Raw genomic sequence first — 24,693 nt, 5'->3', positions numbered from 1 at the left:
ATTATCGACTTGACAGATTACTTCGATTTTCGACCGCGGCGGCGCTATACGACATTGGACAAAAGAAACTTTCTACCTTTTGCATAAAATGTCCCGCCAAAACTGGTGCAGTCAAACGGCCTTGGAAATAAGAATTCATTGCAACCGAATATTAAGGTGAAGGTCACTAGGTGACTTTTCAGTCCTGGATATACCGTCAACCCCTTAAAGGCGTCTTTGCGCATTAATTTCTTACTATTTTCGACGTATATCGGACTTGGGCCGTCGATAGAAAACAACGCGCTTCTTACTAATTCCGATATTATCGGAGCCTGCCTCTCCTCTGTTGACACTTCCGGGTTTGGTTGTTGGCAGATGGACTATTGACACGAAGTACGTATCCAATCAATGTCGACCCTATAGACCCAGTTGAAATCGTAGCGACGGACGCCTCGTCACGGCTTGATTAATTGGTATGTCCACAGTCAATAAGGCCTTGTGGATAAAAGTGCAGATCCGCACCTCTCGTGATTGACGCTTTATATCTATTAAGCTATCTTTCTACTGTCTGCTGTCCCGTCTAGCAGTCAGGAACACTTTCCAAAAACGGCTTATTCTGCCAATTTCGGCGTTTTCCGCCAATAACGGCAGAATCAGCCATTTATGGATCACTCAGTTTTGAAACTTTTACAGTCGTTTATGGCTTAATCAGCCAGTTTCAGCTCACTAAGTTTCGAGTTATGCTTTAAAATTTTTTGCGCACTTCCGGTCAAATTAGCGCATTTGCCGATTACGTCATAATCTCGAGCAGACGATAAGCTTTCATATGACGCTAGGATGGAAATTTTTGAGCTAGGTAAAGTGGTCAAATTCACGTTTTTTTAAATGATTACGTCATATGCAGCCCAAAAACTCCGGGAAAACTCTCAAAACTAACTACAGCATGAAACAAGTTTATTAATCATGATTTTTGTTAAAAATAAATTTGGGAACTAGTTTTAAAAACTATTATAAAGTTTTCAATTAAACGTTGCCATGGGTACACATAAAAACATTCGCCATTTCTGGCGTATTCCGCCGTTTTTGGCGTAGCTAGTTTTATAATCATAAACTATTAAGCCATTATTGGCAGTCCACTTGTTATATATGAGGATTCCCCCACCTGCTTAGACGTTTTCCCTAGTGTCTACACGGTACTTTTTTTCGGAATAAAATAATTAATTTGCTGAGGTGAACGGATGTGTAAATATTATATGTTAAAAATAAAAATAAAATTATTATTATAATTATCATTCTCATAAGACAAATCAATCATGGATGTATAAACTAGTGTATCAAAAATCTAGTTTTAAGTTTTGCCCATGGTCTTATCTTGCCTAATAAAGCATAGAATGGTTGAGGGATATATTGGACTGCATATGATGTTGGTTAATTGAAGGTAATTAACATCTTCGATGCCTCCCAGCTAATTGGACTTGTGATGGGTAGTGATTGAATGAATTGGTGGCCGATGACGTTACAACACTCAAAATCAATACAGCTGTATCTAGATTCATTTCAAAATAAAACAAACATTTTCGAAACAAGTTGGGATACATGTATGTATACATTTATTACATAGAATACAGGTATACAGAAAGAACAGAATTCAAATACATTTGCCATCGGAAACCCGTACATATATATTTAATTCTTTCTTTATTTAATTTTAATTCTTTTAGAAGCAGTTTAAAACTGAGTAATCCATAAATGGCTGATTCCGCCGTTATTGGCGGAAAACGCCGAAATTGGCAGAATAAGCCGTTTTTGGAAAGTGTTCCTGACTGTCTAGTCTAGTACCTAGCCGTTGTTCCTGAAACAACGTCTAGGGCGAAAGTGCTCATATAAGGTTAATTTTCGTCCCTCATTTTGAGGGACGAGGCTTTGAGCGTCTATTTCACCCCTTAAAACACCATCAACTTACCTCAAACTGACTGTTCTGTAATCAGATGGAAGTTAACTATTGTATGTGCATAAATTTGTAATCCTAAGTAGCTTTTGACGATCGTAGTAGCTCAAAACTTTTGACTAGTCGCCTCAAAAAACAGTTGAAGTGAAGCAACATAACAAATATGGCGGCTTTTCGTGATGCATGATGGGAGTGTAAATTATGGATTCGAACTTAAACTTGGTGCCAATGCAGATATTATTCTTGTTTCAAATTATTAAGGTTAAAATTGACCGAAATTTATGCATTTTATCAACAAAAAATAATATTTAGAGTAATTTTAGAGAGACATATTGAATTTTCACATTTTATTAATTCAGTCCGTATTGGAAATCCCGATAGTGGCAATCAATTCAATTCAAATCAAATCAATAAATTCTCCGGTTCGCGATTTAAATCATAAAAATTTTTATTATAAAACACATTTTCAAAGTCAACAAGGTAACTAATTTATTTATTTTAGTACAAAGGTTTGATTTGACACTAAAATCAGTTGTTGCATTGCAATTAAACAGGAGTTAACCTCTATATGATACTTTAGCGTCAGACGTTGTACGGAACTGTAACAACGACTGGTGGTATTCAGACTACTGTCCCGTCACACTATTAAATATTATTACCTTCACACCTGCTCTCCGTGCGACGTTTTGGTCCGTAATTTCGTTAATAATCGGTTTATCTACCTTTATTACGCATCAATTTGTTCAGTGAGGAATTTGCATTCGGAAATAAACAACAATTTTTACTAAAGTTAGCTATATCCATAAAAAATTCAAATAGCTCCAATCTTACTGAAAAAAAGCTTTTTGGAATGGGGAGGGCTCAAATAACAAATGCTTTTGAAATTTTTGAAATATCTTCAGTGGTTTTTCTAGATATCGCAAATTGAAGTTTGAAAATTTGAGCGAAAAGTGTCTTCATGTTTCAATACGCAAAAACTGTGATCTAAGAAGGCAATATTTCATGTAAACAAACTTCAATATCTCTTAAACTAAAAGAGATAGACTAGAAATTTCAATAGCAATAGACTCATAGCACTTTCAGGTGACAGTTGAAAGACCCAAAATTTTTATCCGATCCCAAATGCCTATGGTTTCCATGGAAACCAGCCGAAAAATGGTAAAAGAATGAAAATATCGATGTTAGATCAAAAGTTATGATGTATAAAGGGGATAGAATAATTAGTTATCAATAGTATATGTTTGCCCTAAGTTTATCTAGGAATATCTATTATCATATCGATTATTATTTGGTTTCCATGGTAAGAAAAATTGTGAAATATTGAGAAATATTGATATGATTTCAGGTGAAATTATTTTTTTCACTAGATAATTTTTTAAATGAATCAGACATGATTGTCAAGGCCTGTCAGTCATGTCTATAGGCTCCTATTGCAAATTGATTTAAATGTACCAATTATATATATTATTTGCTAAATGAATTTAAGTAAAGAATAGCAGAAAATCAGGCTTGGCTCTATTTTCTCAGAATGCGGAAATTTGAAATATATTCATGATATTCATAATAAAATCAATCAGTTAAGAAACATAAACCAAGCAATAGTAATAATACTACTAATAATAACTAAATAATAATCCATTTGTTTTGTTTTGAGCTAAATTTCAACAATATTTTATAGGCCTATATATTTCAATTTTGCTGCATTTGGAAAATCCCCTCGGGAGCCTCACTGTCCCATCACGCGCCTCTATTTTTGCCCATCACAAGATTTTTTTACCGATCATTTCGCTAAATCTGTCCTAATATTCAGAAATATAGTGATGAATAGTTATGAATCGGAAAATAAATACAATAATTCACCGCTAGACCGATGAATAATTGTTAAATATTGATCTCATCACGAGCAGCGCAGCGCGTAGTCATTCAATAACAAGTGCCGGCCGCCATTTTGTATTGCTCGCTTTAATGCAAAACTGAGTCATCGACTTTTCCGGCAGTGATCGCTCAGCCCCGACACGAAATAAAATCATGCGGTCTTCAGAAAATAGATTCCAGCAACGACTTTGGCCTAGTTTCACGAAATAGTTTAAGCCTAAAACGCCTATTTGAATTCTAAGATCCTAAACCTTCTGATTCCTGATGATTCTTCGCTTATTCCGGGTCCTAAGCTGACGAATTTTGCTCTTGAAAAAGGGTATTTTTTTATTTCTGTTTTCTTCGACTAAAATGTGGATTTATACACTAAACCAACCCCCAAGTGAAAGAGATGATATTATTGGTTGATTCCAAAAGTTTTTGGCTCATTTGCATTGATAGACAGGTTTAATGAATGATTTTACTATGCGATGTCAAAACGCGTAGTAAAAACGCGCATCACACTTTTCCTAATCAATAATGGTCGTCACAAACGATAGTGGCGCCCCGCGCGGACATGAACATACCTACTAAAGTTGTTTTTGTTTTCATTAATGAGCGATAGTCTACTCATCCTCCCTGGCAGGGATTTGAACCTGATGGCATGGAGAATGCCACGGTACGAAACCCTGCCACACTAGACCGAGTGCGCAGCTACACGCGCAGCTAAGATGATGTCATTATCAGCCAATCAGATGTTCCGTTTTATTTTAGCCCGGGTTATCCCATTTATAGTTCTTCTTTGAAATTTACCTCAGCGATTATACAACGAGCAATCTGATTGGTGCCGCAAGTTTTCGTGCGGCAAAGCTGCGCATGTAGGCCTACCTGCGCACACGGTCTAGTGTGGCAGGGGGTCGTGCCGTGGCTGAGTGTAGCGATGCCATCAGGTTCGAATCCCTGCCTGAGGGAGGATGAAGTTTACTCGGCATACGCTCGCGTAATGCTGAAAAATCCCCTCCGCGGTTGTCCGAAACGTTACAGTGACGTCATCACCCGCTCATAAGCATATCAAAATACAGTAGGTGGCGCTACGTGACGGGCCATAAAAACTGTTTTCCAGCATTACGCGAGCGTATGCTAGGTAAACTATCGCCGATAGATGAAAACACGAACAAATCTATGCCAGTTCATGATTTATTTCTGAATGCTAATTCCTTTCTGAACAAATTGATGCATGATATTTACAGACAAACTGATTATTAACGAAATTAAAGACCAAAATGTCGCACGGAGAGCAGGTGTGACAGACGGTAGACAGAAAATCCTCCAAGGAATCCATCGGTCCACTTTATTTTATGATTTGACCATCGGAAAGTTGTTTTATAAGCAATTTTTCGGCCAAAATCCTTCGGTTTTTTAATCGGACATAATTTTGAATTAGGTTATTCTTAAATGAAAGCTCCTCCGCTATCTTTGCTGAAACGACTATATCAATCAATTCAATACAATTTTATTGAACAATATTTGGAAGGTAACCAGGTCACTTGAAATTGAAACACGCCCCTTTTCAGATGACTTTGACAGCTGTCAAAGTCATGTGACCACCGATACACCTGATCCGAAGCTGATTCATACATGCAGGGTTCGTCGCGGGTAGTGAAAGCAGTGAATAGCAGCGAATTGAAAACAATCTATTCACGGCTGTTAATAGCAGTGAATTTTTTAGAAAGGCAGTGGAAATGGGAAAGGGGGCAGTGAATTCGGAAATGTGTTCAATTTTGTCTGAGATTGGCAATTTTAAAATGTCACGAGAAATTTCGTTGAGTTTCGAACAAAAAAAAATATACCGACAATGTCATGCCGAAGGCAATTTAATTTCATTTTATTCATTGGTGTTGTGACCATCGACGTGCCAACCAATTCAATTCAATTTTATTCACGAGTTTTCATTTTTATGGTTGCCATGGCTACCAGATCCAGGCACCTGTTTCACAAAATTGCAAATGGCGGTTGTTTGCGTTCGGATTTTTTAAAAATCTCTGACCCTTTACACTGTGGAAACATGGGAAAATGTACATTTCAAGATTCGTGGCTTCATCATCCGGAGAACCGTAGCTGGATTGAACGTGTTCCGAATTGTATTCATAAGTTTAGATGTAGAATTTGCATGAAATCAAACGAACTTGCAGCCGGTGGTTTGGGAGCTTTGAAGTCTCACATGAAAAGTACCCTACACCTATCTGTTGGTTCGATAGTCTCTCAAACAGTTAAATTAGATGATATGTTTGGCAAAAACGATCTCAACAACAATCGCTGTGGGAAGTAAGTGTGTGCTTTTGAAATGACCGTTTCTTCTAAATAATGATTAATGTTTTCATTTGCGTTCAATTATACTAAAGTGGCTACCCATATGTGACTACATACGCACATCATGCGTGAAAGAATAGGGTTAGGGTTAGGTGAGGCTATATATAAATCAACTTTCATTGACCCTGCTGTTTTCTATGGACTACTGCCATATATTTTTTTATTTGGTTTCGAATCCCAATCCGGCAATAAGTCAGAATTTTATAATAAGTATTGTGCATGTGGTAACCTACTCACTACATGGCTAACCTGTGGAGATCACTGTCAGTCACGTACGGGTAGGCTGATTGATAATTATAATACAATGTCAATGAACAAAAATTGATTTATTTAGGACCATTTATTTATCACTGGTTATAATTTTTCTATTTTATTTTTTAGAGTACAGTCTGTTGTCGATAACAGGCCTACAACCAGTACCGGGAGTAGCAGCACCATTATTGATGATTTTGTTTCAAAAGACTCGGTCAGAAAAGCTGAAATTCTTTGGACTCTGAAGACTGTAACAAGAAATTTTTCTTTCAAATCTTGTGAGGACGTGCGTGATTTGTTTAAATTAGCTATTAATTTAATTTCTAATTTCTAATTTTTTTCTAAGTTGAATCATAGTACCTTGTCACTACCATGTTGTTGTCCCAGTATCGCAAATGTACATCCAATTGTTTTTTTTTGGTTGTTTTTATGAGCATAAGATGAAAAGTTCTTGATTAGACTAGTACATATTGAGCAACATTAAGACTTTAGCCATCATTAGTACGCTTGATGCCTCGACATATACTCGTCTATTCAAGAACTTTTCATCTTTGGCTCATTTATTGTTGGATTTCTCTTGTATATTGAACATGTATTATTTTACTGCTGAAAAGTGGTTGTTATTGCTTTTTATGGCTTTGTCATTTAGATTTTAATTGGCTTTTTAAGCCTTATAATGAGAAGACAATCAAAAGCAGTTCATGTTTAATAAATGAAGTATTATGCGAATATAGTTGGTGCTTTTTGGTTCTTCAGCGGGTGTTTGATTGTTTTGGCTCTATCCGTAGTCTTTTGATAACATGTCTTTACTAGGTAGCCAAATGGCAGTGAATTTGACTTTTCATTGGCAGTGAATAGCAGTGAATTTTTGTCAGCAGTGACACAATGAACCCTGTACATGGTATCACTGGTGTTTCCAGTGGTGCCACAACCACGGTCTGCTGGCAAGCGAAATGAGATGTCATCAGTGCGGTGCTCGAACGGTGACTCGGGTGCAAAATCGAGACTAGGCAGCTGTGGTTATGTCTGGCGTTGCCCAGCCTACCGGAACCATTCAACCAAGAGTTTTTAAGATGGCAGCTTCTTTCAGGGGACACATCTGCCCCTTGAGAAACTTATTGTCATGTGAGCAATGCAACAACAGAATCAATGAGAATCAATGATCGGGATCTCTAAACATACGGTCATCAACTGGAACAATTTTTTGAGAGACCTATGCGTAACTGCTTTGGAGCGGATTCCTCCAGTAATTGGTGGACCAGTTCTCCATGTTGATCTGGACGAGACATCGCCAGAGCGCGACATGCCGCCAATCACCAAGTGCGACAGGTTCCTCAGAGATGGGTGATTGGTGGCGTGTGTAACGAAACCGGAGATTGTTTCTTGTTGAATGTCCGGGGTGAAGGAGGTATGCGGCTACCCTCCTCCCCATCATCGAGGCCGATGTCGCCAATGGGTCAACAATTTACACAGACTGGCTGGCACGCATATCAACAACTACCCAATATGGCTGTGTCAACCATAATCTGCATTTCGTGGACCCCAATACAGGAATAACAACTAATCACGCAGAAAATCTGTGGGTAAATGCGAAGAGGAAACTGAAAAGAATGTGGGTACTTCGTCGACCCTTCTAAGTTTGTACTTTACAGAATTTATAATTCGGAGACGTTGGACGAGGGAAAATGCATTCGAAAATGCAATTGCGTTAATTCGTTGATTCTCCACAGTTCCACAATAGCGAAATCAGGCGCGTTCTTGTAGAATTTCCAATAAGTTCATGTCTGCTGCCATGTTATTGTTGATGATTTTGTGCAGCGACACCACCGGGCGGTTATTCAGATTAAATAGTCATCATCATAACTGTTAATTTACTTATTGATTGTAATTATGTACATATTCTATTAGTGATGATTAAAATTTTATTTCATATTTTAGTGGTTTACTTTCTTCAGTCTTTGTTGCTCGCAAAACATCGTTTGAGCAAGTATTGCGGAGGAGTTTTGATTTTAGAATTACCGGATTTAAAGTGGGGTCCGATGAAAAAAGGAAGGGTTTTTGGCGGAAAAATTGCCTATAAAACAACTTTTCAATGGTCAAATCATAAAATAAAGTGGACCATCGGAATCCTTGGAGGATTTTCTGTCTAGAAAGATAGCTTAACAATAGATAGAGTGCGTCAATCATGAGAGGTTCGGATCTGCACTTTTACCGGCCTATGCAATTGATGAAGAAATAAAATCTAAGTGACGGCTGTCTCGCCACGAAGTCAGTTAAAAAAAGTCTGAAATCGAGGAAAGGAAAGGAAGCAATGTGGTGAGTGAGACCACGTCCACAGCCTGTCACAGGGTAGCCTCACAGGGGCTCGTATCAGAGAGTAGGTAATGTAAAAACGATAATCTGTTAATCCAATATCTATGGTATATATAGAATAACAAGTGGGCTAACGACGCTCACAAACTACTCAACTTCAGTCACTTACTATTTTCGTTATTTCTCATCCGATTTTGATAATCCAGGCATGATATGAAAGCTATATGTGAATTATATGTCTTTGAGCGCGAAATTTGGACCGAAATTGCCTGGACCGAAAAATGCTATGACGCCAGTTTTCGTCGATTTATCGAGGGCTTCAAATGCGGTAAACATTTGATATTTTCTGAGTATTGCGGTTGTTTTGTTAATCCATACGATCTTCCAGCTTTTCAAACAATTCACGAACTCCATGCGCAATCTCAAAATGGCGCCTGTCATCTCTCACAATGCTTAGCGCAATGCCGAACCGATTATTTCCAATTTATTTTCTGTGTATATTTACATGAAATTCAGAATCTATTATAACCTGATTTTGTTTATTCTAACTTAAATAAGATAAAACATAATTTGATTTAATTGTTACGAAATAAAATTCATTGCGGACCTATTGCTAGTTCAAGTACGCCATATTGAGATCACGTGTCGAGTGCATGAATTGACGTAAAATCGGAAAATTCGCGTTTTCGAAGTTGGAAGATCGTAACGAAACAACCGCAATATTTAGAAAATATAGAATGTTTTGCGCATTTGAAGCCCTCGATCATCAAAATCGTTTTAAATTTCGAAACCGGCGTCATAGCATTTTCAGTCCAGGCGATTTCGGCCCTAATTTCACGTTCAAAGACATATAATTCACGAACTATTCATTGGAAGTTAACGGGATTAGTTTCGTTAGAAGCAGGAAGCTATAAGCTTTCATATCATGCCTGGATTATCGAAATCGGCTAAACCACAGACAGGTTACTGACTACTGTGGCTGGCACCTTCACATTATCAGTGATGGTAATTGATGAATTCGTTTTAACATGGAAATATATAGCAAAACGAATACGAATACAACAATATACATTTCAATTTCGGGGAATATATAGGCCCTATCTGTTTTAATTAACTTTTCAAATAAAAAACAGTCAGGGTTAGATTGAGAATTTCGTATGTCCCATGATGAAAGGCCTGTCTGTCATACAATACCAGTTTGAGTGAAACTTAATATACAGCACTTATATATTAGGCTGATTTCACAGTATTAATGGGTACCAATATCTACTTGCAAACTTTAAAGAGCCCATTGTATTCCTATTTAAGTCCTTTTTAGCCCACTTGGGACTTTAGTCCCAGCGGGCTATTGCGTTCACTTTTCGTCCGTCCGTCTGTCTGTCTTCATTACGTACTGAGCACTTGATTGTTATGGACACCAACAAATAGAGGACCTGTAGTAATACAGAGGACATGGACTGGGTCCTCAGTTTTCAAGTCCTCTAATGTAATGTAAATTATCTGAAATGTGATTATACACTAAGTCCTCACTTTGTCAAAACCTGCCAGATCGTCCGTATTTATATGTCCATATAACCTAGAAGACTGCCTTTGCCTGTCAGATACGCCATCTCGCAGCCGTGCACACAACTAGAAAGTTCAATATGTTAATGAGGTTCCGCGTGACTTTCAGCAGGCGCGCGTTAATGTTTATTCTGCGAAACAAAAAGCAACTGACTTCAGGCAATTTCTATTATATCAGGGATGAGAATTCCCCGCGGATCCGCGGATTTCGGTATTGAAAAATATCAATTTTCCAAATTGTCCAAAAATGATGTAAAAGTATGGGGGTGGTGGTGATCATCTCATTCAATTGGTCTGGCGCGATCGGTAATCAGGTAAACCGTAAAAGCGTTCAGAGCCTGTTTTACTTATCGTTACGTAAAAGTATCGCATTTCAATGCATATTCACTGCAACGCAGTGATTTTGTATCTACATATGTACTACGATGAGTATGTATGTATTTTATCGATCGGTTGCAGACACGCGCGTGCGGCAACAGTAGTAATGTACATAGGCCTACTTACTGTTGCTGTGCGTGTGTGGCGAACGCCTTCAGAGATTATACACTACTGGGTGATGATTTTTAGTGAGCATTCATGGGCGCATTTTTACTGCAATAATTCAGGGCTTGACCCGTAATGCATGAGATGCTGAATGTCATCGAATGAGGATGTACCACATTGGAACTAGCCATTACCTTCCAAAATAGAATAGTCATTCATGGGTTCAAGATCGCTCTAAGTGCTCGGAAAACGCATTTAATTTCTAATTTAATTTTGCCGTCAGCTGGTTCGCGTGTGCAACTCAAGAAAAAAAACCCGCAGATTTTACTGCGGCGTTCTCATCCCTGATTATATACAGGTCGATTTGTCCTCAAAGATGTACCACGATTTTGAGCCCCACTTGGGACTTTAGTCCTAGCGATCTATTGCGTTCACTTTTCGTCCGTCGTCCGTGCGTAGACGGAATCCAGTTATTTTGGGAAGTTTTGAAGACGCTTCAAGGTTACGTCTTGATATTTGGGTTACACATGTATCTACCCTAGACACATCTTCAACCCAAAAACTGGCCCTGTCAGAATCAAGATGGCCGACTGGCAGCCATTGTTGTTCACCAAAATCAGCACTTTTTATACATTTTTTAACTTTTTGAGGGAAATTTTGAAGACGCTTTAATCAATTACCTTAATCTTTCGGATGTATGTGAATCCCCCTAGGGCCCATCAGCATAACAAAAGTTGGGTCGATCGGATTCAAGATGGCCGTCCTATGACCTTTTTAGTGCCCAAAAATGTTAATTTTGGCCCGAACTCTGAGTCCTGTAGCTTCCTACTGGTATGCCATTTCTCATTGCAATTTGTGATGGGTATTCTTTGGAAAGGGATGTTTTATACCTGAGACAGGTATTTTTCATCAGCCAATTATGACGCAATTGGCAGCCATCTTGGTGTCACCAGTACTCATTCATAAGTGGGAAAAAGTTTTTCCACATTATACTGATACCTAAACGTATTTTGCTACCACAATCAATTAGAAAGTTGTAGCTCATAATGTGTTCTATGACTGTGGTGAGTTTCAAGGTAATTGGATTTCGTATATGGCCACCAGGGGGCGTTGAATAATACAATATCTTCGCATTTCTTTATTATATTCGTACCTATGCATATTTTGTAACCACAATGAATTGGAAAGTTGTAGCTCATGACATCATATGATTGTTGCGAGTTTTAAGGACATTTGTTTTTCCTATATGGTCACCAGGGGGCGTTGAATAGTAGACTAACTTAGTATTTCCTTATTATATTGGTACCTAGGCATATTTTGTTACCATGATCGATTGCAAAGTTGTAGTTCATGACATGTTCTATGATTGTGGTGAGTTTCAAGGTCATTGGTTTTTGTATATGGTCACCAGGGGGCGTTGAATAGTAGACTAACTTAGTATTTCCTTATTATATTGGTACCTAGGCATATTTTGTTACCATGATCGATTGCAAAGTTGTAGTTCATGACATGTTCTATGATTGTAGTGAGTTTCAAGGTCATTGGTTTTTGTATATGGTCACCAGGGGGCGTTGAATATTGAAATTGTTAGATTGTTGAGCATTTGGAACCGCTTCCCAAGTGGGCATGGTGTCCCTGGACCCTAGTTCATTTAATCTTATTTCTTTTTATCCATTTTAGAGATCATAAGAACTGTAAGCGACAGTTCAGTAGCATTCCTGTCATGGCAACTGACTTTTCTCCAAAAGTAATTATCATTGGGGGAGGTATCGCTGGGCTGGCAGCTGCAGACTTATTAATAAGGCAAGGTTGCACTGACGTGAAAATTTTGGAAGCAACTAGCAGAACTGGAGGCAGAATATGGACTATTGATGTTCAAGGGCAAGAATTGGAACGTCCAGTTGGTCTTGAGGGTGAGTGCAATCAATTTTTTTTCTGTTTCCAAAAATTAATGATTAGGGTTTTCTGGGAAAATCAGAATAATTATACAGATTTTCTCTGGACGGTCAGGAAACTCTTATTGTATGTTGATTGTTATTACTTTTCCCCTTTTCAGACAGCAAATGTAAAAAAATCTTGCTTCTATCAGACCCAATTGGTAACAGCATGTAAATGTAATGTTCAATTATAACAGAAATATAAATCTCACTGAACCAGTAGATCTAACTCTCTACTATCCATCTATTTTCTATCCATTCATTTTGAAAATAAGCTTTCTTGCTATTCAAATATTTCTGCCACAGTGGTAATCTTGAATTTCTTGTTAGCGCTCTACACACATCAAATGATGTGCGATTTCTTTAAAAACTTAGTTTGTGTAATTAGGTTGACTCATGGATGAAACATCAAAAATTAGTCTTTTCGCTCTTCCAATATATGGCAGCCATGGTGGACATCTTAAATTTATTGTAAGCGTTCTACACACTTGAAATAACGTGTGACTTGAAAATTGGGGCTATAATGGGGTAGTTCCACAGATAAAGTCTATCAGAAATTTACTTTCGCACTTGATAATTCCACCGATATGGCTGCCATGAAGGACAACTTTAAAAAAAAATTTTACTATCATTTTAGAGCTTTCTGAGCATCTCTGAGAGGCATTTAGCGAAGAAACATATGGGTTAGCCTATATATTTAGGAAAAATATCTATTGTTTATCTCAGGTGGTTACAACGGCATATTTTGATACAGAGAAAAAATAAAAAGGCACTTTAAAATTCCGACCGTGTTGGGCCACACGGTCGACACGGTCTAAATCCGCCCCTGTTTGCAAACATGTTTGAAAAACACGACAGTATGTAAGCCATACCAACCAACCTAACTCATCTTCACCCTGAGTTTGAGTTTTTATTTCTATTCTCCGTCGTCGTTCTATTAAAAAGTTTCTTTCTAGTTTCAACTTATTTTGGTTGATAATCCGTCACCTGAGGTTCGTTACTTTAGTCATCTGCTGCTGTTTTCAGGCAATGGAGTGTCAAAAATGATTATTATTTTCACGTAGTATATGATAATTCTTTCCATATGCAGTGAAAAATCTTATTGTGTGAGGTTCATTTTCGGACAGAAGCCCTGTCAAAGATCATACGCCAGATAATTGGACTCTACTACTGTCTAACTGAAATAAATAATTCTGTGTGAAAACAGCCATAACTTATCATGAAACATGTTTTAATCAAAAGAGGATTAATAGATCTTTAGCATACACCAATAAATTTAATGCATTAAAGAGATTGAAGATTTTTATCTCACAGGGTGGCACACATTAAAATGAAATCTGCCATATGCTTTTAGATCTTGAGGGATGAAATGATTTTGACCTTGTCCTGGCAACCTTGATATTCTTTCACAAATAATTTAAGAAATGAAATTTCTTCTTTTTTAGATTTGGCAATTGAAAAAGTGGAATTGGGTGCGAACTGGATTCATGGCGTTGAGAATAATCCTATATATCGTATAGCAGATGAACATGATCTCTTACAACTACGTCAGCGATGTAATCTCCGAAATCGAATATTGCCATTAACTGAAGATGGAGAAATTATCAATCAAACTATAGTTAAGGAAATAGATTGGGAATATGGTAAACTTATGCAAAAGTGTGAGGACTTCTTTAACAATGGTGAGCCGGCGCCTCATGAAAATGAATCTGTAGGTGAATTCCTTGACTCTCATATGCTACCACTATTTAAACGATATAAAGGTACTGAGAAAAAGCATAGAGAATTACTTTATGAACAGAGAAAATCCTTGGAAACATGTATAAGTGGATGTCATGATCTTCAAGATTTGTCATTAGCTGAAATTGGAAGTTATGAGGAGCTGCCAGGTATTCATTATACAATTCCTCCAGGATTTGAGAGAGTTATAGATGTTCTCAAAGAATCTATTCCATCTGAAAACGTTTTACTTAATCATCCGGTTCGAACAATTTTCTGGGAAAAAGAACAAGTATGTGCAGAATGTATGAATGGTGAAAAGTTTTATGCAGACCATGTGATAGTATCTATATCCCTAGGTTGCCTCAAAGATAACTCACAGAGATTATTTGCTCCTTCACTTCCACCCAATAAAATCTTAGCCATTCAAAGATTGGAATTTGGCGTTGTGGACAAAATTATATTAGAATTCAAATCACCTATTATAGACTCTGATTTGCGAATGATTCAGCTGCTTTGGGATCGCTCACAAGTTCCCGATGGCGATATGAAGCACACATGGTATAGAAAAATCTATTCATTTGAAGTTGTCCACGACAATGTTCTAGTTGGTGAGTGTTATTCATATGAGTGTGCTTAATAAAATATCATCTTCAGGAATTGTCAAATTATAAAACTCTTTTTTCAGCCCTCGTGGGACTTTAGTCCCAGGGGGCTATTGCATTAACTTTTCATCCGTTGTCCGTCCGTAGACGGAATCCAGTTATTTTGGGAAGTTTTGAAGACACTTCAAGGTAATGTCTTGATATCAGGTTTATACATGTATCTACCCCAGACACTTCTTCAGCCCAAAAACTGGCCCTCTCAGATTCAAGATGGCCGACTGGCTGCCATTGTTGTTCGCCAAATTCAGCACTTTTTACACATTTTTAGGCCAGCCGTAAGCTGAACAAATGGAGCGAATTTATATGACATGGTTTGCAGAGCTAAGGCTCATTGACTGTGCAACTGAGCATATATTCATACAAATCATTCATTAGAGCATTATCAATTCTCCAACCCCTATGAAGTTGAATTTTGAAAGAGGGCCTCGTAAAAGTTTATATGAGCTTTTTTGCGAAATTCTGATCGCAAAAATATCTGTTTTAAAAAGCCAATCAGAAAGCAAAGACTCCTCTATGATTATCTTAGCCGCAGAGATCAGCATGTGTTCACGTGAACCCGCGGTATCGTCTACCGTTTTACTTCCGGGTTTTATTCTAAGATCTGAAATTGTATTTCAATATCGATTTGTGTGAAAATCTTTAGTTGATTTGGTTTTTGGGAGGAATATCTTTATTTGCACGACAGAAAATAACATTGACAATTGTGCTCCGGGAAAAATAGCTTTTTCTCAAATCGGATGGATGACCTTGATATGCTAATTAGCCATGTGCTCAAACTGCGAATTCAATCAAATTTTATTCTGCAAGAAATCAATGTTTCTTTATTGAACAAGGTAAAACAGCAAATCTTTTCAATTTTGTTTTATTGAGCAAATTTCAGAAAAAATTCTATTCCGCACTCAAATCAATAAGACCAAGGGAAAATATTTATCTGAGGTATTTGTTCCTGCCAGCTCCAGTCGCTGTCTGTGCTACTTATGAAAACACGATTGAATTGTGTAAATTATTAGCCTGGGATTGACTAGTCTATGAGCTGGGCCGTGTATTTGGACAAATTTAACCCACAGAATGACTCATTGAAGCAGGAATTATCGATTTTTTAGAAAAACACGTTTCAACTAGGTCTATAAATATTCTAAGACAAACTTCTGATATGATTAGGCCTAGCTCCTATCCTATCTTTTAATATATGTATATTATTATCTGATGATAAATATGATTATTGAAACAGAGTTGCCGTTTGATTTTGATTGCTCCTTTGAAGGTTTGAAAGTCAATATGTATATCGATTTTCCTCTTCCCATCTTGCTGGCCCTTGCAATAAGACAAGCGTCTAATCCATTTTAGACCTAAAACAAGTCTAAACTGCTTATTAGGATTGGCATGGAATACTGAAAATTAACCGTTAAAATAAACTTCCAAAGAAAGGTAATAAGTATATTTTACATTATTGACAATTCCATGTTGATCTGTGGCCTAGTTTGCGAGTTGCAATTGGACATTCGTCAACTTTAGATTGTAAATCGTTTTAGGCGTACGTCTTAGCAGCGCTGAAAAAGCTTCTGCGTCAAATAAATAGTTAACTTATAGGCCTATAGTACTACTCATCTCGGTTAACACGGCTACTACAAATTATCTGCTGTTTGTGCGTGTGTAAACTTACAGCACATATTGAGCATGGTATGTCGTTGCACACCTGTCATGTATATTTTACAAAAGAATCCCAAATGGCTGACTGATGGCCATTTTGGCCAATTGTAATCTTATGTGTTTAACTACGCTATCGTTATTCCTCCCTATCTTCCATGGCTAACCTAATCCTGCTGACTTCCAATGAATAGTTCATGAATTATTTGTCTTTAAACACAAATTTATGGCTGAAAATCACCTGGACCAAAAATGCTATGCAGCCAGTTTTTGCTGATTTGGACATGTTAAGTGCAACATAAATTTCTTCACCGATTTCGATGAACAACGGCTTCAAATTCGCATACCATTCTGTATTCCCGTCCAAAAAGGTACCCTGTACTGACATAATAGCCAGATTGCTTTAGCCAAATGGCACCTGCCATAAATGACTTACAGAGTAAGCCAGCCATCAGTACGGATGGAGCCACCTACACCGATCATCTTATTTCTATGGCACGTGGAAGATGCAACATATGTTTTGACTGCTTAAATCCATTGTTTCGTTGTGATGTACGTTGCCATCCGAACAGAACTACTCTAATCTGGGGATGAAAGGCTTACTTTGATTTTAAGAATGAGTTTGGAAGCTTGATTGTACTACTAGGCTTTATTATAAGTTAGGGCGTTCCTTTTGGTTGGTCTATTTTCTAGCTAATTAAATTTGTGCCCTGTAACCGTTGGATTATATGGTGCCAAGAGATCCTTTTATGTCAGGTCCTGGGAATTGAGACACAGCCATAGGTTTGTTCATCGAACCTTAATGCAGGATTAGTTTTTGGTTTACAGATGCCGTTACCTTTGAGTGAGTGCATCCGCTCTTTCTTGACACAAAATTTGATGCCAATAATGGTGTTGATTTTTATGAGGACAAACGGTTCATGTAATGAGCGCCCAGCCGCATGCAAAGAACCAAGATCGTAGTTATCGATTCATTTGAGATTTATGCCAAAAAAAATTTTTTTTACGGCAGATTTTTCCCACTGATCTTCCAATCGTCGGTTTCATGGCATAGATGTCATTTGATGACCTACATTTATGACATTTTGACGAGAGATTCCTCATTAACAACCAATCAGAGCTACAGGCACCTTCTACGGAGTGCTGTCGGTAGACCGTTTAGTAACACATTTTCCTTTGCCGAAACTTGTATTCTAAATCTATAATGTATGAATAGAAATATTGATTTGAAAATATTTCGCATATGAATTTGGAAGCTAGATTGTACTAGGCCTTATTATGAATTTTATGCAATACTTATTCGCATATAGAAAACACCGAACAGGTGTTTAAGTATTGTTTAGGATGTAATGAATCGTCGTTCGCTTCGTGGAAGCGGCTTGTCCGCAGTGATCACGTCATCGCATGGGCATCGTGTAGTAAATGTGCGGTTTGCTTGCATTTTGTCATGACGCTTTGGTTTCCTGAAATTCATGGCTTGCGGCCACATTACCGCCAGCTCTGCAGCTGCAGCTGCAGCTATGTAGGTGGCATCCCCTGTGATACCCTGGTGTAGCTCCGCCTAGTATAGATACACGTCTTTTATACTGTACATTTTCTAGCTAATTAGCTACAACTGATCCAAATAACTAGGAGAAACCAGATAGAACTTTTGTTTAGCCTAATAGGCGCCGCCGAATTCAGGCGTTTTCCGAATGGAAGAAATTTTCATGAAAATATACCAAACATTACGATGTAACTGGAAATTTTCACAGAATTCCCTTCTCCCTTTATATCTGCGAATGGTAGTTTTATATACCGGTAGCACTTATCGCACATAGCAGTAGGCTGAGCCTATTACTATACGAATGGAGTGAATTTAAAAGACGTGGTTTACAGAGGAATTGCCCTTTGACTGCAACTGAGCATGTATTCATACAAATCATCCACTGAAGTATTATTCATTCTCCAAATCCTAGGAAGCTGAATTTTGAAAAAGGGCTCATACATTAACATGAGCTTTTTGCAAAAATCTGAATGCAAAAATATCAGTTTTAAAAAACACAAAATAGCCTTCATGTGACCTTTTTCTTGTTCCCAGAAAGGTCATTTTTGCCATGAATTTCGATACCTGTAGCTTCCAAATGGTTGGACAATTTTCATTTAAATTCGTGATGAAAAGCATAGCCTATGGCTCAAAAAAGTAAGTCATTGTTTTATCAGGCACCGTTCACTTGTTTTGAGTGATACATAGGATAATTGTAGATAGGGGCTTCTCTTTGGACTCTAGTTTATTTATTGACAAGTGTATTGAAGTATGAACATGTCCTGGAGATTTGGCTTTTCATTGGCTCAAAACATAAACAACAAACGATCCCCGGGTACCAGTCTTATTTTGTCATGGATCATCGCTGGAAAATGGGCCTCACATCTCAATAACCCCTATAAATTTGAAAATTTTAGTGGCCAGCAATAGTTTGCCTAATAATTTTACTTCTAATATTACAGCATTTTTCAACGCCTTATTTTCATCCCTGAATGTGGGTCTGCGTAGTGTATTGTTCTTACCAACAACATTGCAAGTGGCCATGGCATGCGTACCCGGAGACCCCTAGTTCAATTGTGATTTGTGTTATGGCTTCACTGCAGATATTCATCATAGAAAGGTTGCTTCCAGTTTCTAAGATCATCACAATTTTACCAAATTGTTCTTTCCATTTTCAGGTTGGCTTTCTGGTAAAGAAGCAATGTACATGGAATCATTGTCAGAAGAAGAGGTGGGACGTGCTTGCGTTGAAGCGCTACGGAAATTCCTCAAAAGATCTGATATTCCACTCCCTGTGAAAGTCACTAAGTAAGTTAAATACTCGTCTGAATGGCATGAAGAATTTTGACTTGTTATAAGCAGTCTTTCCCTGAACTATTGACCTTGAATTGGAGTTAGTAAAAGTTCTTTCGGACTGAAGTTTCCAGCTAGTTTTTAGGCCAGCTGTAGACTGAGCCTAATACTAATTAAATGGAGTGAATTTAAATGCCATGGTTCCCAGATGAAATGATTTTTATGGTGGAAGACCATGTAAGCATCGTTGCTAGTAAAAATCCTGCCATTAAACGAACAACACTTGTAGTATTTCTACTGCCTTGGATATATGGTCATAACGCTGTATCATAATATGATACTCCGATAGATAAATGCTGATAAAGCTTCATTTGCCTGTATCCATGATCCTATGTTGCGATTCCACGTTTTTATGCATTCTTATTAATAGCTTTCTAGTTGAATTTTCAAGTGATTGACCTCTCATGCATTTTATGGCATCTCAGTTCTTTATTAGCCCACTTGGGACTTTAGTCCCAGCGGGCCATTGAGTTCACTTTTCGTCCGTTTGCCCGTCCGTCCGTCTGTCCGTAGACGGAATCCAGTTATTTTTGGAAGTTTTTGAGGGAAATTTTGAACACACCTTGATCAATTACCTTGATCTTTCGTGTATATTTGAAAAAAATTGGGTCGATCGGACTCAAGATGGTCGTCGTAGGACCTTTTAAGTGCCCAAAAGTGTCAATGTTGGCCCGAATTCTGAGTTCTGTAGCTTCCTACTGGTTTGCCATTTCTCATTGCAATTGCTGATGGGTATTCTTTGGAAAGGGATGTTTTATACCTGAGACAGGTATAAAAGACAGCTTATAACGTGTTCTATGATTGTGGTGAGTTTCAAGTTCATTGGTTTTTGTGTATGGCCACCAGGGGGCGTTGAATAATGCAATATCTTAGTATTTCTATATTATATTTGTACCAATACATATTTTGTTACCACAATCAATTGCAAAGTTGTAGCTCATAACATCGTCTATGATTGTGGTGAGTTTTAAGGAAATAAGTTATTCTATATGGTCACCAGGGGGCGTTGAATGGTAGACTAACTTAGTATTTCCTTATTATATTGGTACCTAGGCATATTTTGTTACCATGATCAATTGCAAAGTTGTAGTTCATGACATGTTCTATGATTGTGTTGAGTTACAAGGTTATTGGGTTTTTGGTTTACCTTTGTCAGCGATATGATGTTGGCATTGAGCCAATTCATGTAAAATCACGGTACGATTTTTTATGTGAGCATTTGTTTCATTGGTTCTCAGCTTAAACGACGTATAATCGATGCTATTGAAGACATGGCGAACCTTCGTTGATGACATGGTCAACTGAGTTAAAATTCTACGAAAAACTGTTTTTGGCGGGAAAATTCTTAGCTCTAGCGTATAAAATTGTAATGACCTCGATTGGGGGGCGTCGTCTCTACGAGCGAATGGGAGGCTGTTTTTGGGATATACAGGGAATTCCGGCGCTACTAAAATAATTATGGGAAAGCTATAGAATGGCGTACGTTTCATTGTACTAGGTGCCGTATACGTGCCGATTTCAAATGCTCATTGCTGGTGAGGATGTAATTATTTCACTCATCTGCCATAGGTATTGTTTCATTTTAATACCCGGTGATTGTTTTGATTGACATTGAGGTGTAAGCGATATTCACTTACACTAGGCCTCCACATGCACGCGGAGTGCTACACCACACACACACAAGCTCGTTCAGTACACTACCGGTGATGCTGTAACGCGTGAACGTTTGACTTGAAAATAGGCTGAATAATCGTAGCAGAAGATGAGCACTGTGTTTCCTGTTCGATAGAATTTGTAATCAAATTGTTATTTCTTGTGACCTGAAAATACTAAGCAGCAAACTATAAGGTCTGTCGAGGTCTGAATATTGCAGTGGTAAATTCCAGGATTTAAAACGATCTAATAGCCGATTTCTTCTGTACCGGTATTTTAGCTTCCGTGGCCAACATTGGAAGAGGTTTCCAAGACCCAATATTACCGTATTTTCCGGCCAATAAGCCGATTTTCTAGCCTCAGATTTTTACCCAAAATATCGTGATCGGCTTATTGGGCGGATACGATCTGACATAAAAAATCACTTCCTGATCTATGCCACTCTAATGCTCTCAATGATCGTCAAAATCAAGAAAAGTGGTCGATATTTATTTGAGGTCATTATTTACTACCAATTGTAATCTATTTTGAACGATTTTATTTTTACTTTGATTGTTCCATCACCGCACAGCGGCAATGGTATACATTTATATAACGCGCGAGTTCATCGTACTACCACGTGTCAGTTCATACATTAGTATATATGCAAATCAGCAGTGAGCCGCGTACTGCGTGTATGGCTGTGTGTATAGTAATCAGCTGAGTGAGTCTATATATAGCACAGTCACTCGGCGATGATAGTATACACAGCACTCTTACACATCGGCGGGCGCTACTGTCAGCCTCTTAAATCGTCAATTAAGACGAACTAATTGACAAATCAGTGAATTAAAATCTCTGATGAAGGGCCTCGGCTTATTGGGCCAAGCTTTATGAAATCCATGTATTTTAGGCTAAAAAACTGCCCTCGGCTTATTGGCCGAGTCGGCTTATTGGCTGGAAAATACGGTAAGCCACCCTCTGATATGTGACATCATATGAATTTTAGGCCATCCCAAAATAATCGTCTGTTTGTCGTAACCCGACCAACCCGACTTCAGAGGTACCGAGTGAAAACTTTTTTCTGGGATTCATTGAAATAAATTTTATTTTTGATAAAAACGGCCGACCGACTATGAGCTACCTACGTTTGAATTCTAGTGTGCATCGTGTGAAAACATGCCTTGACATGTGGCCTAGTTTAAGTTTCCAAGAAACTGGCAGTGTTCCAATAAGCTGCCATTCATTCTAATAGTGACTGTATTAAAGCTGATGACGTAAAAGCGCGCACATATTCAATGTACTGTTTCAATTTTAACACAGAGATGACGCTCTGGACGAAGTTAAAATTTTAGAATAATTCTTGAAATCTACGCTGACAAATTTCCCGTGCACAACGTAGATGATTTTTTTGCGATATTGTTTCCATGTAAAAAAGCCCAAAGGTGAAAAGTTTGTTTTTAGCTCTAGCTTTCAAGGTAAACCACACTGCCCATGGGCAATTTATTTAATATGGTCACCAGGGGGCATTGGATTGTAGAATAACTTAGTATTTCCATATTAAATTGGCAACGAGGCATATTTTGTGATCACAATCAATTACAAAATCATAGCTGCTGACATGTTCTATGATTGTGATGAGTTTCAAGGTCATTGGTTTTTGTATATGATCACCAGGGGGCAATGAATATTGAATTGTTAGATTGTTGAGCATTTGAAACCACTTCCCAAGTGGGCATGGTGTCCCTGGACCCCTAGTTATATTAAGAAGTTTAATGAAAAGGGTTTATTTAAGGTGATCTAATGAAAGACTCTGATAATCTGTCAATGCTTTTGGCAATTGATGTTGAGAGCTCTAACAATTAACGTATCCATACTGTTATAGATGTAGGGCACATTGCAGAGAAAAAACTGAAAGAATTACTTGCTTTGAAGAAGATTTCAGAAAGAATGGCAATGGACTTAAGAATGCGAGTGAGATCTGTAGTGCAAAATATGAAGTGTTTAGACCCTGTATACCTAGCTACCCATCCAGACATTTGTAAATCAAAATTCAAAATAATGCTTGCATCACTAAATCACTGTAGAATTGTTTCCGATAAAGATTGCAATGATTTGAGAAATGAATTTGAAAAATTTGTAGATATGAAAGTACCACAATATAATGGATTTTGATTGGAAAAAGGACAGACTTGATTGTCTGTATTATGAGATGGGTTCTGGTGACTTTAGTAATTTGTAGCCGGTAGTGAATAACTTACTTATGTTATCTTATAACTTATGTCATGGCCAAGCTGCTGTTGAACTAGGCTTTTCTGTTAACCGCCAAATTGAGGAAGATAACTTATCTGAACTGTCATACCGTGCTTTGCAATTCATTTGTGATTATGTGAAAAGTGTTGATGGTGTAAGGAATGTTGAAATTAATACTGAACTCATATCAAGTTTTGGCTCTGCACATAGTCGTTACAAAGCTTTTATTGATAAAAATAGAAAGCAAAACGAAGATTCCGGACGGCCAACCGGATGTTGGTAAATTCAAATCAAAATTTACTTTATTTAGTAAAACACCGGGGCGACATCTTGCACCGACTTGAATTTGTTTTTCTACTCACCCGACCTCCCGACCTTTGGCTTGAAACAAGATATATACAATTACTGACTTATTCTAATGCGGCATCGCCTCTAAACTACGCTTAATGCCGCATTATTATAAGGCGGTTTATCGTAACATGGGTGGCGATACCGTCGTTAGATAAGGCGGTATCGTTAATGCGGTATTTTGTCAATAGTGTAGACAGATAATAAGGCATTAGTTTGTAGTGTAGATGGGCCTTTAGATTTTAATAGGCTTTTTAAGTCTTATGATGAGAAGCAGTTCATATTTAATAAATGAATTAAAATATTAATTCATATTAATTATTAATATGAAGTATTGATATACCTAGTTGGTGCTTTTTGGTTCTTCAGCAGGTGTTTGATGTTTTTGGCTCTATCCGTAGTCTTTTGGTATCATGTCTTTACTAGGTAGCACATTGGCAGTGAATTTGACTTATCATTGGCAGTGATTTGCTGTGAATTTTTGTCAGCAGTGACACAATGAATTACATGCCAGTGAATCGTTTCTATCTGTTTTATTCAGCAATGAATCGTTATCCCCATCACTATCCTCGCAGGTGCTCGTGCACTGATACATTCAAAAGTAGTTGATAAGGAACTGCGCTACTGGTTTATACTGCTGGGAAAGAATCGGTAGATTATTGTCTCTAATGCGGATTCACCACTAGCCCAGATTTTATTTCTTGACAGTGCGAGTGAGCGATTTTCTCTGTAGAAATAACCAGTAATGCCTGTATCACATTATCTACTCAAACTGCACTATGTTTTTAGCCCACTTGGGACTTTAGTCCCAGCGGGCTATTGCGTTCACTTTTCGTCCGTCGTCCGTCCGTT

General features: G+C 37.8%; 1 protein-coding gene across 7 annotated transcripts in view; it reads left to right on the top strand.

Annotated features, from left to right (window-relative positions):
- The first annotated feature begins 348 nt into the window (after positions 1 to 348).
- Positions 349 to 24,693, top strand: part of LOC141899431 (spermine oxidase-like) — a 59,088-nt gene continuing 34,743 nt past the window's right edge. For 2 of the 7 annotated variants that reach the window (XM_074785735.1, XM_074785728.1), the window contains exons 1-5: positions 356 to 452; positions 8,637 to 8,784; positions 12,443 to 12,675; positions 14,145 to 15,029; positions 19,434 to 19,563. In XM_074785735.1, the coding sequence (XP_074641836.1) occupies positions 12,486 to 12,675; positions 14,145 to 15,029; positions 19,434 to 19,563 (1,205 nt within the window). In that variant the 5' untranslated portion in view covers positions 356 to 452; positions 8,637 to 8,784; positions 12,443 to 12,485. Of the gene's footprint in view, positions 453 to 8,636; positions 8,785 to 11,013; positions 11,121 to 12,442; positions 12,676 to 14,144; positions 15,030 to 19,433; positions 19,564 to 24,693 lie in introns of those variants that run through there. The other 5 variants (XM_074785730.1, XM_074785729.1, XM_074785732.1 and 2 more) reach the window with 5 other exon arrangements.

Source organism: Tubulanus polymorphus, chromosome 2 (genome assembly GCF_964204645.1).
Source record: "Tubulanus polymorphus chromosome 2, tnTubPoly1.2, whole genome shotgun sequence".
NCBI lineage: Eukaryota > Metazoa > Nemertea > Palaeonemertea > Tubulaniformes > Tubulanidae > Tubulanus > Tubulanus polymorphus.
This window is presented reverse-complemented; position numbering and strand designations above follow the sequence as displayed.